Genomic DNA, 18,873 nt, shown 5'->3' with positions numbered 1-18,873 from the left:
ACTGGGACTGTGACTGGGAGTATTTTACTGCAGGCCATTTGGCTTCCAGGCAAGCGTTTGCCAGTTAAACTGGCCTGGCTGACCAAGTGACGACGGCTGACTGAAAGGAAAAATATAAGAATAATAATAATAATAACAGTAAACGGTAAACAGTAAACAGTGAATGTAAGCAAACAAACGAGGCTAGCGATGCGTCTAGTCGCTTAGCTCTCAGCACTCAGCTCTTAGTTCTTAGCACGCAGAAAATTGACAAAAGCCAAAAAGCAGTTAACGCAAATCCAGGCCACAAATTTAGCTCGCAAATATATACATATATATATATATATATACTTATTAAAGTACATCTGTGTGTGTGTGTCTCTGTGTCAGTGTGTCGCTGACTCTGTGCGTGTGCCTGTGTGTGTGTGTGTGTGTGTGCGCGTCGACGTCGGCGTCGGCGTCGGCGTCGTGCGTGCCTTTGAATTTTTGGGTGTGGACTTGTTTCTTGTTATATTTTGCTGCTGCTGCTGTGTTTCTCTTTTCTCGCTAACTCGCCTCCTTCTGCTGTCCTACAGACGCACACACACCCATGCTCAAGCTGCAGTCACCGCCACAAATAGCCTAACAGCAGCAGCAGCATCATCAGCAGCAGCAACAGTAACAGTAACAGCAGCAACAAAAACAGTTTGTGATCAAAGTGCATGCTTAAATAATGCTGTTTGTATTATTGTTGTTGTTGCTATTCTTCTTCTTGCACAACACAGCACACAAATGAATCTGCTCTTTGAAGTTATGCTCTCACACACACACACACACACACACACACATAATAGTTACGCGCTGTTTTTAATATTGCCTAAAGGTATGCAACGATTTTTTTTTAATGTGCCTTAGCTGCCAGTGCGCCAAGATGCCTGGGCGAACAGTGGTGTTACCAGGGCTACAACTGTGTGCTGCATGTGTATAAATATACATATATATATATATATATAAATATATACTCTTTTTTTTTGTGCTCATACTTTTTTTTCGTGTGCATCAGAGTCGGCAGCAAAGCCGATTAAAAGTGACATAAACAAAACAAACCTGACAAGTAAATAACTTGAAATCGATGGTTAACAATGCGACCGCTAAGTGCCCCACAATTCCCAGCACGTATCATGCTCCCCACTCCCCCCCCCACCCCCCTACTCCACACTACCTCCTCTTGCTAAGGCTGGCAACTTGAGAGAATCGTGTTCAACAGCAACTGCTGTTGCTGCTGCTGTTGCATTGTTGCAACTTTTGAACAACGTTTTGAGTTAGCATTTTCTTATTGTTGTTGTTGTGGCTCACACACACACACACACATGATGTCGAAGCAAAGCTGAAACAAAGTTAACACAAACAATAACAAGAAAACACACAACACAAAAACAAAGGTTTACCAACTGAATTAATTGTGTGCGTGTGGATATATATAAATATATACATATATATCTATATATATATATATATATATATATATATACATATATATGCATGTAGTATAATGTAAGACAGCTGCTCCTTTAACGTTCTTTTCTGTTATTGTAATTGGAATTGTTGTTGTTGTTGCTGTTGTTGCTGTTCTTGCTCTTGTTCTGCTAACGAATCGCGCATCATCAACGTCAAAAAGATAACACGCCCCATTTTTCTCGGCTGACAGTTTTTTTTTTCTTGTATTTTGTGTTGTTGCTTTTGTTGTTGTGCTTTCAGTTTTTTTCGTTTTTTTTTTTTTTTTTTTTGGCTGGTTGCTAGCTCTTTTGAAGCGGCGACAGCGTCAACGACATGGCCAAAGTGGCAAAAGTGGCAAAATGGCCAAAAACTAATAAGCAGCTGGCTCAGCAGCAACATCAACAGCAACAGCAGCAGCAGCAGCAACAATCACAATAATGGGGCAGCAACAATGAGAGGCATGAATATATGCTTAAGAAGACGCACGCTGACAGCGGTCGACGCACTGCCGATTTACGACTACAGAAGGTGAAGGACACTGCCTTCCAGCGAGTGGATGGGGGTGAGGAGGGGGGGGGGGGCGTGGGGTGGTTGTGGGTGTTGTAGCGGCTGAATAATAGATGAAGCAGAGGGAGCACAAAGGCAAGGCAAGGCAAGGCAAGGCATACGGCAGTTAAGGCATGAAACTGGCTAACACACACACACACACACATACATACATATATAGAGCAGCAATAACAACAAGAACAACAACAACATTGCATCAACCTTTGTCTAGTGCCACCGCCTGTGGGCGTGGCACAGTCTGCAGCAAATAAATACGACAGGCCAAAAAAAAACAAACAAAACAAAACTGTCACACGGTCGAAAGGCGCACAAGTTGCCCAAAAAAAGAAAAAAATGCTCACGTCCTTGCCAAAGAAGCGCTAACCCCTTTTTCCACTCCTGTGCGTGTGCGTGTGTTTGTGTGTGTGTGTTTGTGTGTGTGTGTGTGTGCGTGTCAAGAAGCTGTCGTTGCAAATGCAGGGGGAGGGGGTAGGTGGGGCTGAGTGTGGCATGTTGGGGTAAGCATTAGGAATCATAAAAATGGCAACGAAAGCAACGCGCCAACGGACAGTTGATGATGAGAATGCCAATGCAGCATCGACAACAACAACAACAACACACACACACAAACACACACACAATACACACACACATACAATAAAAACTAAGAGAAATTGGAATCTGTTTCAAACAACAATATTGAAATAGATATCAACAAATTTTAATTCCTCTGTTTCCACACCCTGTTGCAATAAAAATGTGTCAAAAGTGTTGTACGTGGCAAAGCAAGAAGAAGAAGCAAATCCGGCTAAAGTTAAATTTTGATATACTTTACATATACATATATATATATATATATATATATATATATATCAGTTTGTCAAGCCGAAAAGAACTCCGGTGCCGCTTCCGATTCAGAGTCAGATTCTGGTTCATAAAGTATACAATTTTCGGTATTTTTGCAAACATATTTACGGTATTGGTTTACGTATTGGTATCTTAATTGTAGTGATCTACTTCCAGATGAAACTAACTGCAAATCCTTATTTTTTTTTTGTTCCGATTCGGCCGTTTCAAGTCTAGAAACTTGTTCTTAAGAAAATGCTGAAAATTGGCTCTGATTTCGATTTCGATTCTGCATTTCTATCGGTCAACATGCGATTCCGATTCCGGCTTGATACTCTGATACATATATATATATATATATATATAAATATATAAAGTACTAAAAATATTGGTAGTGCTACTCTAAAAAACGCGGCAAACCACAATTTGATTGAGAACCTGTGACGCAAAATAAGAACGGAAGTCACCAAACGTCAGTCCACAAATATTTTCCAAGTTCGGGGGGGCTGTTAGGCGTAGGAACTATTTACTGGTATAAAGTTGCTCAAATTATATTATTATATTATTAATTATATACTGGGTATTTGGGTATTTGCCAATCGAGCCTTGCCTCTCCAACTACCAGGCTGTCGAGCTAAGGAACTCTTTTAAATCTAGGCAAATAAACTGTTGACTGCTGCTGCAGCATTGTACATCCCCTCTTTTCGGCCAGAAGAATACAGGGTATATTAACATTCACAACACTCAAATGACACTTTCACTTTCAATCAGAGCAGCAGATGCCACAAAATTCGCACCACGTTCGAACACTAGAACTGAAACTAAATGGAGCTAGTGAGACAAGCAGGTATATATATATATATATATATATATATATATATATATATATATATATATATATATATGTATATGTATATATGTATATGTATGAATGTTTGTGTTAATCTATATGTTGGGCAGGCAACGTTGCGTATGAGGCATAACGGCATAAAGCAGCCAAAGGAGCCAATATCGGCAAGGAGCCAGTGGCGGTTTTTTATTTGCTTTTCATAAGATACAATTTATTGCTGCCTTGTCATGAGCACACATATAGATGAGTATATCTATAGTATATACATATATATATATATGTTGTGTGGTGTGTGTGCTTGTAGCATAGGCTCAGATACGGGCCTAGACATTGACAAAAGCAACAACAAGGATATAGGCGAATAAAAGACAACGCATTTTATGGCTAGCCAGTCTGTGTGTGTGTGTGTGTGTGTATGTGTGTGTGTGCTTGTGGGCTGGTATGGATATGTCTATTGAATAGCTGTGACCTTCTGTGTCTTTGGCTGCTGCGGCAAGCAATGCAGCTTATGTTGTTGTTGCCCGTGTTGCGGCTCAGGACAAAACATAGACAGTCCGCAAAGTAATCACAGCTCTATCCCGCAGCATTGGGTCAACAACAAAACCAGGCACACACACACACACATATGTATAGACATATATATATATATGTATATACATATATACATATATATATGTAGAGCAGTTTAGCTTCTTATTGACAGCAACTAAGTGACAAAACACAGTTTAGGGCAATACCACCCGGCATCAAAAAACGCCCATCAAATCGCCGGGCCAAGGCTTTGAGTCTCCAGTCTGTTTAGTCGCTTTAGTCTCTATGCTAGTCCCAAGCTCAGTTCCCAGTTCCTCGTTCCCCGTTCCCAGTTGTCAGATGTCAGCTACCAGTTCCCATTTCCCAGTTCCAGTGTCAACAGCTACGCCCTCAGCTTTAGTTGCAAGCCGAACAAAAATACGACAGCGAAAGCGAAAGAGAAAGAGCGACAGCGCGAACGTCACTGAGTGAGAGTTTGAAAGAGAGAGAGAGAGAGAGAAAGAGAGAGATAAAGAGTATGTGTGTGTGTGTGAGAAAGCGAGAAGGCACCAAGGCGAACAAGGCCACATCGACAATGTGCTGACGTAGCAAGATGTAAGCAGAATACCATCAAAGCCCAACACTAGCAACACTGCCCATTACAATCCCCCAACCACCAACCACCCACCCAGCCACCCAACCACCCAACCAGCCACCTTCCACCTCCCGACGGTGTCGCCCAAACAAAAGACAAATAACTTAAAGTACTCCTACTTATGGCAACAATACTAACAATAATAATAGTAATAGTAATAATAATGAAATATGAAAATACATAATGGCCAAGCATAATAACCGGCAAATTGTTGGCCATAAGTCACTCATGCGCCACGCCCCAATTGCAAGTGTGACGCCCAAGTGGCAACAGTAGCTCAACTTCAAACAACTGCAGAATTGTCGCACTCTCTCTCTCTCTCTCTCTGTATGTGTGTGTGTGTGTGAGTTAATGTTGTAATTAATTTATACACATTATACACACGGAGACTCATATTCAGGATGAAGCAGCGTTAAATTGAATTTAGCACTGCCTCAGCAGCAGCAACGACAATAACAATTGCCACCTGTGCGCATATAAATACCAAACACTTTACATCCTGTGCACAGGCAACCACTTCACTCAGGCAACAACAGCAGCAGCAACAGCAGCAACAGCAACAGCAACAGCAGCAACAATAACAACACCTGCAGCAAACAATTGTCCATGTTTTGCTGTCAACTTTGAACAAACAATAAATTAGCAAACGGAAACGGAAAGCGTCAGCTTGTTGCAGCTGTTGTTTGCTGCTGCTGCAGCAGCAGAGTGTATGTGTGTGTGTGTGTGTGTGTGTGTGAAATGACTTTAAATTTGTTCGACTTGGATATTAGCAGTGCATAATGGAGGCTGTATTTTCAATAAGTTAACCAACGGCCAGAGGGGAAAATCGAGTAAAGCAAAACAAAGCAAAGGATATCAGTTGCAAGTGCAGCTGCGGCAACAACAAACAACAACAAACAATAACAACAAGAACAACAAACAACGGCAAACAGCAAACAGCAACTGAAATTTTGCAAAAGAAATGGAACTGTTTATGAACCCAATCCATCCACCAAAAACAAAAACAAAGCTATAAACAAAATATTTATGTAAATAGACAAAAAGAGCAACAAAAATACGAGGAAGCTATTCAGGCACTCGCAATGAGGCAACAATTAAGAGAGAGCTACAACATAGGAAAGAAGATAGAAACATGAAATCGAATTAGCCAAAAAGTGGCAACGAAGCAGCGGGTCAACCTGGCAGTGGAAAGCAATAAGAAGGAACGAAAAAAGAAGAGAATCGACGAGAAAAGTAAAAAACGATATCCGAGAGAATAATTCAATTACATTTAACATTATTAGTTCAATTGAGTGGACGGTCAGTGAAGCAGCAGCAATCGAGCAATCGAGGATATTTGGTATAGGTTATGGTCGAACTAACTCGCCATGCTGTGCAACAGCAACAGCAACAGCAGCACCAACAGCAGCAGCAGCAACAGTCGAACTCGCACAATAACAACAACAACAACAACATACAACGAACGCATTTGGAGTGGCAACAGCGTCAGCTGACGCGTGGCAGCAGCAGAACAAGAGTTAAACTGAAATGTAGACCAACAACAGCAATAGTTGCTGCTATGTTGAGTGAGAGCAGCACAAAACGTTTCATTGTCGTTGATACGAAAATGTCGGCGACAGCAACAGCAACAACAACAACAACAGCAACAACAACAGCAGCAACAATACCAAGCAAAGCTGCTGTCGGAACCAGCATCAATTCAGTCGATGACAACAAATGCAACACTGCCAACAGCAACACAGATCACAATAGCAATATAAGAAGTTTCACAATAGCAACAGCAACAGCAACAACAACAGCAACAACAGCAGCAGCAGCAGCATCAACATCAACATCAAAAACAACTGGCAATGGTAAAAAATGTAGTTGGTTGCCACGGCTGTCACTGCTGCCACTGCTAGTCATAATCATGTGTGTGTCATGTCCATGCACCGATGCGTTGCGCCTAACCAACGGCGGCAACAGCCTCAGCAAAGGCGTCGGTGCCAACAAGGAGCAGCTGAACATCGGCCTGATTGCGCCACACACGAACTTCGGGAAACGCGAGTATCTACGTAGCATCAACAATGCGGTCACAGGCCTGACCAAGACGCGCGGCGCCAAGCTCACCTTCCTCAAGGACTACTCATTCGAGCAGAAGAACATTCACTTCGATATGATGTCCCTGACGCCGAGTCCGACCGGTAAGTGAAATCCCAATTATTACATTCTAATATATTAACTATTATAATATATATATATATATATATGCTGTCCGACTGTACCCAATAAAAATGGGAAGAAGAGTAAATTGTACCAAGCAGATGGAAGCATCTGCGACTCTATCAAGTAACAGCCGAGTTAATCTGTTGTATTTAATCGATAACTGCCCCGCTATGCGAAGATCGATATAAATCGATTTCCGATTGCAATACAAGACACAATTGTAAAAATATAGCCCTCCAAACTGTTATATGTATACATATATTATTGATAAACTGTAAAAACTACATTCAGATCATAAAACTGGTTTATCAACTTGAACAAACAAAGTTTAACAGTTGCTCGGTTCAGGGTCAAGCCCACTTCTAGTCTTAGTTTGAGTTAATGAGTTGAAACAGAAATGTGAAGAAAGTAAAACAAAGGTGTTACTTTATATATATATATATATATGTGCATGTTCGTGTATTCCAATATGATGATGCTGCTTGAAATGTATGCAATGATTTAGATGTTTGTTTACCTACATGTGGCTACAAGCATATATATATATATACTTATTTATATATATATATGTATATGTATGTGTATGTGCATAGTATACATATATACCAAGGTGGGCCTTAAAATGCGTGCACACGACACTTTTAATTAAGATTCGTCTTGAGCTACTTAGGCACTCAGGCGGTTATTTGACTTTAGTTGATTTTAGAACTTAAGCCAGGCAAATGGTACATGGTACATGGCACATGGTACAGGGTACATGGTACATGGTACATGGCACATAGTACATGGTACATGGTACTGCATGCCGGGCTGTGTTGACCAAGGCTGTCGGCTGTTGGCTGTCGGCTCTGGGCTGTGCTGTATGTACACGTACAAGCTCAGACGAGACCGCCGCGCCCCCTTCCATTCTGCAACCAAGTGCCCCACTGTCTCTTCTTCTTCCACTTTGGCATTCACAGCAGTCGAAAGAAAAACAAAGTAAAGCCAACTAGTCCTTACTATCGGGCAAAGTTGGCTGCCAAAGCTGGGCGTGGCTCTCAACACACACACACACGCACATGCAACATGCCTCTATATATATATATATATATATATATATATATATGTATATATATATACATATGTCTGGGGCATATGGGAAACTCACTAAACATTGAGTCAATATTCATTTAAAAAGTTGGCTAATTAAATGAGGGCACATTTCGGGGTCGTATAAATCCAATTCGCCATATAAATGTGCTCATTATGTACGTCATCCGCACGTATGTATTTACATAACGGCATTTCCACCTATATATATATATATATATATATATATATATATATATATATATAGCTATGTATGTATATGTTATTATGTGCACATTCAACCGTAAAAAATGAATCTTGTTATGCCCGTTGACGTTGAAGCGAATAGACTGATTGGTTGTGCCTGACTACGTGTGTGTGCCTGTGTGTGTGTGTGTGTGTGTGTGTGTACTCAACATTATGCAATACCTCTTAATCCAAATGAAGAGCCTGCCCCAATGATACCGGCGAAATTGTTGTTGAATATATTGATAAAATAAAATCATTCAGTGGCTGTTCGAACAGCAGCTGAAATGCAAACAAACCAAACATTTACATGATGTTTAATGTTTGGTAGGCAACACAAAACAGGGTCAGGGAAATTGCACTGGTGCTGGTGCTGGTACTGCTACTGCTACTGGTACAGAGACTGGGACTAGGAGTGGGACTGGGACTGGGACTGGGAATTTAACTGAGTTTGGCATGTGGGTACGCAAATTACAACACATAACAAATGTCTGACGACTGATTGCCAAACATGTCTGCTGTCTTCCTCCGTCTGCTCCTCTGTTCCTATTTGTGTGTCTGTGTGTGTGTGTCAGTTGGGAATTTATAATGGCTTTCTATTCCACATCACACACTTCAAGTTCCTAACAATAGACGCGCATAGGCTTGCTGCTACACTAAAACAAAAAATCGAACTCAAATAAAGAACGCTCTGGAAACAAGCAAAATATTTTGGATTTTCGCAATAATTTCTAAATAATACTACTTTTTTTTTAATATTTTCATTTATATTCATATTAAATTATCTTAAACATAACTTTGAATTTAGACATTAGACAAAAAGAAATGTATTTTCGAAAGAGACAACTTTTTAGAGAGCATACTTTTTAGGGCGATGTGTCGTGCTGTGTTGTGTTGTGTTTTTCTGAGTGTAGTATCTGTTAGACTGATTTGAATTTCAGTTTGAACTGTTTGTTGTTTAGGCTCCGCCACTTACTTTGGCTCTATTGATTGCTTATATCATGTTTGTTGGCTCATTCAATGGGCGGCTCTCAACACACCCGCCTCCCATTCCATTCCAATTGAGCCATAGAACTGAGCGCTTTGTGTACCCAAATCAAATCTCCCATACTCGTATATTCGTATACTCGAATATTCGTATATTCGGTATACTCATCCACTCGCAAAGCCCACGCTTGCTGGCTTGCGGCTGCAAAATTTGCGGATTTCCATTTGGTTCATTTGAACAGAAACTGTGTGATAATTGTATGGAAATTGAATTTGATTTTGCAGCTCTTACAAAACCCTGCACTGACTGTGCCGTGCCCCATACACCAAATGGGCTGTCGATTGTAGCCAGAGAAGCAGCCAGGCAGATGCCAGGCAGATGCCTGGCGGACCAGCGCTTGATCCTGCTATATATAGAAATATATAGAAAGCATTGACTTGGCCTTAGCCAAACAATGGAAACCAGCTTCGATCTGGCTGCTTCTTCCCAATACTAGTCGCATTGCCTTCGAGGCACTGCTTAAATATGTGAACCCAACAATTTAAAATGCCATTTACATTTACCACGAATCGAACCCAAGAGCTGTCGAACATCCTTGGGCTCTCCCCCTCTCTCGCTCTCTCTCTCTCTCTCTCTCTCTGTGTACACTTAGGCCTGCTTTGCTCGTCCTGCGTTTGAGTGTGTCTGTGTCAATATAATTTCATATAAAATTATATTGCTTTAACCTACCAACCGCCCAAGCCAGACCCAACAAACGATTATTGACTGTTACTATCAGAAATAACAACAGCGTCGAATAGCAAATGAAAATCCAGATCCCAACTATTCAATACACAGTGCACAATGCTCAGCTGTCGTCAGCTTTGTGCTTGCTCCTTTCTCCTTTCTCCTTTCTACTTTCTCCTTTAAACGCGATAAGCATTGCTGCTTGCCTGATTATCGAACTTTGCCTGAAACTCAACTCTCGTTCCTGTGGTCGCCTTGCCAGAGTAAAAGCTGTTTATCTGTTTGTCTACAACTGATTTGATGCCCAATTGCAGTCATAAACCATAATTTATTGCCTATATTTGTACAATGCTGCGTATGACTAATATATCACATTGAATATATATACATATACATATATATATATATACATATATATAAGTGGGAGTCAAGAAGGAGAAGTCGTCGAGCAAGCTCCTTCAGCAGTGTTCATAAAAAATAGTTGTCGCAGTTGTTTCTTAATTGAGGCATTTTACAAATTACAATATAAATTGTATACTTTTAATAAAATACATTTATTCGACATTTAAGGGTCAAATACTTGCAAAATAATTACTTATTCAGCTCCGGCATCTAAATATATTGTAATATTTAATACGTTTTGCGCAAAATGTGATTTCGATGTTTTCGACTTGAAGCAATATTTGTGTGTTTAATATGTGTTTTGTAGGGGTGATTTGCATGTCAATTGCTACTCCTATTCCACTTATATATGCATGTATCTTGATCAGCATGATTATCCATCTCCCCATCTACATACACCTAAACCAACGATGTGAACTGTGTTGAAACTTCGAACTTATCGTTCCTCTCGCTGCATTCAGTACTTATGTGATAATCGGTCAGCTATATCACATAGCCAATGTGTATTATTGACTCAGGATAATCAACATGAAATTACTATGGATACATATAGATTTCGCAACGAAATAATAGCTTGAAGCACTCCATCCACATCTGCAGAGGAGTTCTCTTATTTGAGTTGGAATTATACTCGCCATGGAATGGCTTTTAGTCATTTACCCATGCAACCAATCGGCTGCACACATGCCCAACATATTTGCAAATGGAAAATTATGGATTCGACAATTTACACTTTCAAGCGGTTAGCCAAAATCGCAGTTATGCTGACCAACCAACCGATTGCCAAATGGGGCGACCCTGAGGCGGATGTATTCCAACTCTCCAACTCCCCGACTTCCCCCTCTGCATACGTCTTTTTGTGTGTGTATTTGATGACTGGCTCATTGTTGCTGTCAATGAGTGATTGAATGACTACTAAACCACAAATCGGGCAAACCCAACTTCTGGCTTCGTTCACTCAACTAAATGATAAGTTTTTTAGTTCACTTTCATATTGAGCTTCTCTTCTTTTTTTTTTTTTGTTATATTTTTGCAGCAGCAGCAGCCGGCGCCGGCTTTCATATATATACATATATATATATATATATATATATATATATATATATATCATTCCATTGTGTAACAGCTTGATATTGTGAAAGTCATTTTTCTTGTCAACCAGCTGAACAGATGGGACACATCCAAGGCTTTGAAGCTGCTGACTGCTGACTACTGACCGCTATGCCAAACTTTTCCAAAGTAAGAACCATTTTGCTGCTGACCCACAAAACTTTACATTTACAATGCAGGTGGCAAGTGGCAAGTGGCAAGTGGTAAGTGGTAAGTGGTAAGTGGCAAGCTTATGTATGCGCCCATTAGTTAGCCCCTAGTTATCATTTACTGTGCGTGTGTGTCTGTCCATGCTTTTGGTGTTTTCGGGTGAAGAATTGAGGCATAATCCCAACTCGACCCGACTGCACTCACCCGCCCTGCTGCCGCTGCCGCTGCTGCTGTTTATCACGAGAATCAGCTTTCAACGACGCAGGAACAATGCTGCCAGCCTCGTTGGTGTTAACACATTGTCTACATGCCACATTACAAATGCCCCAGCGACACCCCGCCTTTGACTTTGACCATCGCTCATTGACCGCATTGATAGAAGCCACAACACCACCAACACCACCAACAACAACAACAATTACGTTGAATGTGAAGCGCCATCATGAAAATGCACATTAACATGCTGGTGAGGCATGTCCGAGTCGTCAAACCCCAGGCGCCTTCAACACTTGGAAATAACGATGGAATCGGAGCTGGCTTTTGTAGGTGTTGGCTTAGGTGTTGCTGTTGGTGTTGATGTTGGTGTTGGCGTTGGCGTTGCTTGGGCACTTGTCGATGCTGCTGATTGGATCCACCTCCCCCGCCCACACACCCACACACCCACCTCCTCCTAATTGAACTGAGCATCTGCCCACCTGGTTGCCCACCTGGCTGACGGTTGTTGCGATGCGGGTTCAGTTAAAGGCCAACACAGTGAACGCTGAATAAGTGGGAATAGTGGGCGAGTGATAAAACGTTTTCTGCCACTGCTGGGGGCTAGCTATTCTCAGATTAAATGAGTTTTGATATTATAGCACACAATATACGCTTACCATTTTTGGCAAAGTGCTTAAGACATTTTAGTAAGACTAACTTTGACTGCAGAAAGCAGGCGTTGCTCAACTTATACGGGGTATTTAACTGGAAAGTAAAACTGATTTATAACTGGTTGATAAGTTGTCAAAGGAGCTTATTCATTTAGTCAGCTGAACACCTTGAAATTTCTATTCGCATTTATAGATTATAATAATAATAACAAGATAAGTAATCGTGTTCAGAGAGAGAGAGAGAGAGAGAGAGGGACTTCAACTAGTACATACCCTGTTCCAAGGGCTTTTCTACAAATATAGAAACAGTTAAAGGGACAGAGACAGATTAGATTTGATTAGGGGATACCCCGTTCCCAAGAACATGCCTAACTTCAATCTCTACAAGTATCTAGTCCATATTATGCCAAGATACGAGTATGTCTTCAAAATTCTTGATTTTCCAGCAGTAATTAATGGACTGTGTCCTTCAGTAGGGAAACGGAGTAAGTTTTAGCTTGGAAGAGTTACGTATCTGTACTTTCTCTGGGACAAATAATTTCAATATAAATACTTGCTGTCCTTTGCCAGCAACTACACACACATATGTCTATATACATATATGTATGTGCATACATATAATATTGGTTACAAGCAAAGTATTTTTTCCTGCTCATAAATTTTGATGCTCACCAGTTAGTGCTAAGTAAATAATGGTTTGGGGAGATCACCCAAACCTGAATGTGGGTCCTGAATGTGTGTGAGGAGGGAGTGCTAACTGGTCTGGTGGAGACTTGTTTATTGAAAAGGGGCAACTGTGGAATGCCAATAGCGAAAAGATTGCCACACAAAGTCATTCGAGTGAAAGTAAGAATACCTAACAGAACAGTGCTGAAAGCCACAGAGTACGTGGCCCATAGCAATTCTTGGCATGCCCTTGCCTCTGCCGCTTGGACAACTCCATCTGACAACTGCCAACACAATGCAGTTGCAGACCGAGGACAGACAATGGATTCCATTCGACTTGTGCCTTGTTTGTGCTGCGAAAGTAAGCCCAGGAAAATCGCAACAAGAGTCAAACAAATGGCCAGAGCAGCCCATAGCTTACTGACAAACGGGACGGGGCACGGGACAAGGGGCAAGGGGCACGAAGCATGGGATAAATGGAACTCAAAGGAGTCCCTTTCTGGCAGCAGTAGCACAAATGAAAAAGGATAGCCCTGAGCTGGCCCAGCAACCACTGAAGCCAAGACGGCCCAGAAAACGCAGAAAAATTCAACACACACAAACACACAACTGCTAAGGCAGTTAGAACAAGTCAAGGGCGGAGAGCGGAGAGCTGGGACGGAAGGTGTCGGATGGAGACTGTAGTCAAGATGTATAAAATAAGTTTGTGGGGCATGCTACACATAAACACTGGTAGACAGAATGGGCAACGTTGACTTACACCATCTAATTGGGACACACCAGAATGCTTACAGTCAGTTCCAGGTCAACTGATGCTGCCCTCTTCACATACCTTCACCCAACCTCCCCCACCCCAATCTCTCAATGTCGCATCAAGACTTTTGAACTTGGGCTCCTTTTAGCATTGCGCTCACTTTTTATTTACGCATCGGCGTCGGCAACAGCAACAATCTGGTCGAGCCTCGGCATCGTCATCCTCATCGGCATCGGCATCGGCCTCGTAATCGGCCCAGGGCTCGGGCTCGGCACTTGAAGCTTGGGCTGGGTTTCGGTTTCGGTTTCGGCCTCATCCTTGCCTGATTTGGCCATTTGCACACGCCCATTTCACTGAGCTGAGCTGACAAGCAGTTTGCTTGTCGGTTTTCGGTTACGGGTTAGGGTTTTATGTTTCGGTGTCGGTCTCGGTCTCGGTGTCGGTCTTGGTTTCGGTTTGTTGACATGCTGCATACTTGAGTCCAAAGTTCGTGCTGTGCTTGTGGGCAGGTCAACCAAGCCAACAGCTGGTGCCCTTAAATCAGCTCCTCTTTAACAAATGGGCATTGTATTGCTTTATTATACACAGACAGGCTCATAATGATGAGCACTCGGCCTGCACTTGGCTCACTTGTCTCACTGGTCTCACTTCCCTCACTTGACTCCTTCTACCCATCCCAATCCTATACCCAACACACCATCTCGATGCTAGGCCAGCCGCATGATTGCGGACAACGGTGCAAACAGGAAGCTCATGCTTCGCTGATAAATTCAGTGGCCAGTGATCAGTGGACACAGAACACGACTACGCTCTTTCCAGCTATGAGTCTCACTGACGTAGACAAAGTGTGTATATATGCAAACAGACACTAATCGGTACAAAAGCATTCAGCGTGATTGAATAGTAAATACATATAGCATTCCAAATAGTGACGAGTACTTCTTCACTACTCTCGACGACATATTTCAATTTTCGATGCAGTTGACAGAAAGAGAGAGAGAGAGATAGAGAGAGGGGACTTCCTCCCACTCTCTCTCTCATTCTGTCAACTGCATCGAAAATTGAAATATGTCGTCGAGAGTAGTGAAGAAGTACTCGTCACTATTTGGAATGCTATTTGTATTTACTATTCAATCACGCTGAATGCTTTTGTTCCGATTATAGTCTGTTTGCATATATAAAACTTTGTCTACAACAATGAGACTAATTAAAGGAAAGAGCGTAGTAAAGTAGTGATTAAAGTGATTTGAAAATGTAAAAAATTTGATCTTAAGCATGGCATAGAACAGAATAAAATTGCAGTCATCTCAACTTTACTACCAGGTCGCAGACAAGCCAAATGTCTTCTAGTCTGTCTGGGCTGTCATCAAAAGCGATTTGAGCAAGTAATAGCCATGGACAGAACAGACTTGGAATACTTACCGGTCTCTTGAAAGCATATTCTAAAATGTCACCTAGCTAAACTAGGTAAGAATGAGAAAGAATCCGCAAAGAGCATTAGCCAGGAAAATATATAGTAAGCTAGGTAAACTAGTTTTAAACTCTGTTGATGGAGAAAGAATGGGACATAATATATATCTATGAGGTGCATGCAGCCCCGCAATAGTAGTAACTTTCATAATAATACACTTTACTATAAATTTAAAGAGCCAACGAATTGTTCCTTTAACAGATATGTTGATGAGTTTATTTAGGATGAGTTGGTAAACAGAACAGTTTTCCATCCTAGCACTCATCTCTCGACCCTTCGTTCCTATGACAGCTATATGATATAAAGATCTGATCCATTCGCCTCTGCGTTAAGCAAAAAGACAAGGCAAGTTTAATCAAGATAGCTATGAAGCTGAGGCAGTATTGTACGACTACTTTGTATACATATTCTTTGTGAAGAGATGTCGCCCTCAAAATGAAAATACCATCTGCAGGACAATATATGTGTATATTTGAGTATAACATATGCTGCAATTCACTTATCAGCTTCATATCAGTCGGTCGCTTTGGAGTGGCACACAGTTTTGTATGCGAGATGGGAGATACGAGAGAGATAGTCGGGTCACAAAATAAATGTATTGGGCCATTAAACCGAGTGCTGGACAAATATCGGGCATATCATCAGATGTGCCACTACAAAATGCACCCTAAACGTTCACTCTGTCATCGCAGGCGAACGCTTAGTCGGGAAATCAATGGATTTGATCACATCGCTTTGTCACTGGAAGGACAACGTGGCAAGGCAACAGTGAGAGGGGGTTGGCGCAGGAGAGAAGAAGACCTCCTCTTGGCACACCGAACTTTTGACACACTTCGTTCACGAACTTTTCCACTTTTAGCCAGTGCCGAGCTGAAAATTCTGACAGCATTCCATTCGAGGGTATTAAAAGTGCATTTGTGTTTGTCTATCTGATATAGTGTCACGATGTGTGTGTGTGTGTGTGTTTGTGTGTGTGTCTCTGTATGTGTGTGTGTGTGTTTGTGTTTGAGTTGTGTGTCAGCTAAACATTTCACGTGTAAAACTCATCTGACAACAGCAAAAAGAGGAATACCGAAAAAAAATCATCTTAACAACAGTGATATGCGATAAGATGCTGGCAGGAGACAAAATCAAACACCCTCTGCCTGGCAGGGGAAGGGTGAGCACTTGGAAAAGGGGAAGTGTGAAAAAGCCGAGGTGCGATTGGGCCGTCGTCAGCCTTGTTGGCATCGTTCTCGTCCTCGTCATCGTCGCGTTCCCTTTTCGCTGCTCGTTTGCTATCGTTGTCATTGTCGTTGCCATCGTGTCCGCACTGGCTGTGCATATGTGTGTGTGTGCATATGTGTGTGTGTGTGTGTGTGATATACAGCTGACCGTGTGACGTCAACATCAAGTTATAAAATATGCGGCAAGTTTTGCGCCAAGTCAAGTTAAGTTTAGTTTTCCTTTTTTTCATCATCATCATCATCAGCTTGTTGGTCTTCTTCTTCGCATGCCACGCCCATGTCATACATACATTAATAGTAAATATGTGTACATATGTGCATTTCTCTCTCTGTATGTGTGTGTGTGTGTGTTTCTTGCCTGGCTGTGTGCTTAGATTATATTTATGAGCTCACAATCTCGATATTGGAACCGCGCCAATGCGCGAAAAGGCGCCTCTCCTTCATATGTCTATGGGTGTCTATGTGTGTGTATGTGTGTGTGTGTGTGTGTGTGTATGTATGTGTGTGTCAACGTATGTAAATGTAACATGCTTTCATATGCTTCAATGCCTCAGCGCCTTGGTGTGTCGATTAGTGAATAGCTAAGTGGATGTGGTCTGCCATATGTGTGTGTCTGTGTGTGTGTCTGTGTGTGTGTTTGCGTGTGTGTGTGTGTGTGTGTGTGTGTGTAGTCGGCTAGAAGTATCATGTTATTGATTAATCGTGCGTACAACAAGGGGCAACATTGCTGAATATTACTGGTATGCGCGATATTTGCAGCACTCATTTGCAATTAAAAAATTCGGAGTGCATTGCAAGCGGCAGCAGCAGCTTGGCACTTGCCACATTCCACTTGCCACATTCCACATGCAACATTCCATATGCCACTTGCCACGCACGCAAACTAAACCTGCAAAAAACTCGCATACAGCAAGCACTCGCAAGCAAATAACTTGCTCTTAAATCCCAACAATATATATATATTTGTATAGTGGTATATATATTCAGTATATATATATATAATATATATGTACATGGTTGGTTGGCGTAACAATTTGTCTGTTTCGTCTGTCAATCTCTAATGCAATTTGTCCACACAAATTATAATGATTTAGAAATCGAAATTAATTTAAGTTTCAAAACCGATTCTGGTAAATACAGTCTAAAAATGTTGGTAAAGATGATGATGTCTTCGGCATGCCTCGAATAGCCGTAATTGTAGCCAGTGAGTCTGTCTAAGTCGAGACCAGAGACTATAAAAGCTCAAAACATTATTAATTAGGAATAGCAACTGGAACAAACACACTCCCAAGTAACGGGATCGACTATAATGATGTTGTGCCACAATGTTTTCAGGATAAATTACATCAGTTTTCGGTATGTTTCGATTGGTTTTAAAAAAAAAAGTGCTGATTTCGATGCCGATTGTGAATTTCGATCGGTAAACATGCTGTCGGAAACTGTTGGTTGGCATCCAGTGTAGTATGAGTAAAATAACAATATAGGAAGAGACAGAAGTCGACACATAGATGCAGATAAATGCGATAAACAACGAACGACTCTTGACTAATTGTGTTTTATGACACTTGACACTGTGCACCATTCTCTGTGCCGCATTCTGTGTCCACAGGCATTTTGGCACGTCCATGTCCCTGTCCTTGTGCTGTGACTGCTCCGACTGTCATCCTGTCGTCCTGGCTCCTGTTCTCTCGCTGGACCACGTTCCAGCATAATGCGTGCATAAAAATATTATAGTGCTTTTATGTCGCTGCAGGCTTTTTGACCATTTTAGCTCTTCAAACATCTAGCCAACATTAAATTGTGTCGTAAACTGTGGCACACACACATATACACACTCACACACACACACACACACATGCTCATACATACAAATGAATATATAACCTGCTGTTTAGATACAGTTTTGCTTGTCTACAAATCCAAATTGGTGGGCAACCAAAATGAATACCAAATTGAGTATTGTGTTGAAAAAAGCCGCGTTTCTCTGCGTTTCTCTTCACTGTTTTGTTGTTTATTGTTGGCTGTTTATTCTGTTCGCTGTTCGCAGCTCGCTGCTTCTGTCAGCTGTCAGCGTTGCTTCCGTTTCCAGTGCTGCCTGCCAATATGAAGCTTAATGCAAAAAGTTGCTCAAAC

General features: G+C 41.6%; 1 protein-coding gene across 2 annotated transcripts in view; it reads left to right on the top strand.

Annotated features, from left to right (window-relative positions):
• Positions 1 to 18,873, top strand: part of LOC6569429 (glutamate receptor ionotropic, NMDA 2B) — a 41,707-nt gene that overhangs the window by 9,897 nt on the left and 12,937 nt on the right. Inside the window, exon 2 of one of the 2 annotated variants that reach the window (XM_001995757.2) lies at positions 6,488 to 7,045. In XM_001995757.2, the coding sequence (XP_001995793.1) occupies positions 6,772 to 7,045 (274 nt within the window). In that variant the 5' untranslated portion in view covers positions 6,488 to 6,771. Of the gene's footprint in view, positions 1 to 6,487; positions 7,046 to 18,873 lie in introns of those variants that run through there. The other variant, XM_032741406.1, reaches the window with a different exon arrangement.

This window comes from Drosophila grimshawi, unplaced genomic scaffold (genome assembly GCF_018153295.1).
Source record: "Drosophila grimshawi isolate 15287-2541.00 unplaced genomic scaffold, ASM1815329v1 contig_848, whole genome shotgun sequence".
NCBI classification, from domain to species: Eukaryota; Metazoa; Arthropoda; class Insecta; order Diptera; family Drosophilidae; genus Drosophila; species Drosophila grimshawi.
The sequence above is the reverse complement of the archived record's forward strand: the minus strand, read 5'-3'. Positions and strand labels throughout refer to the sequence as shown.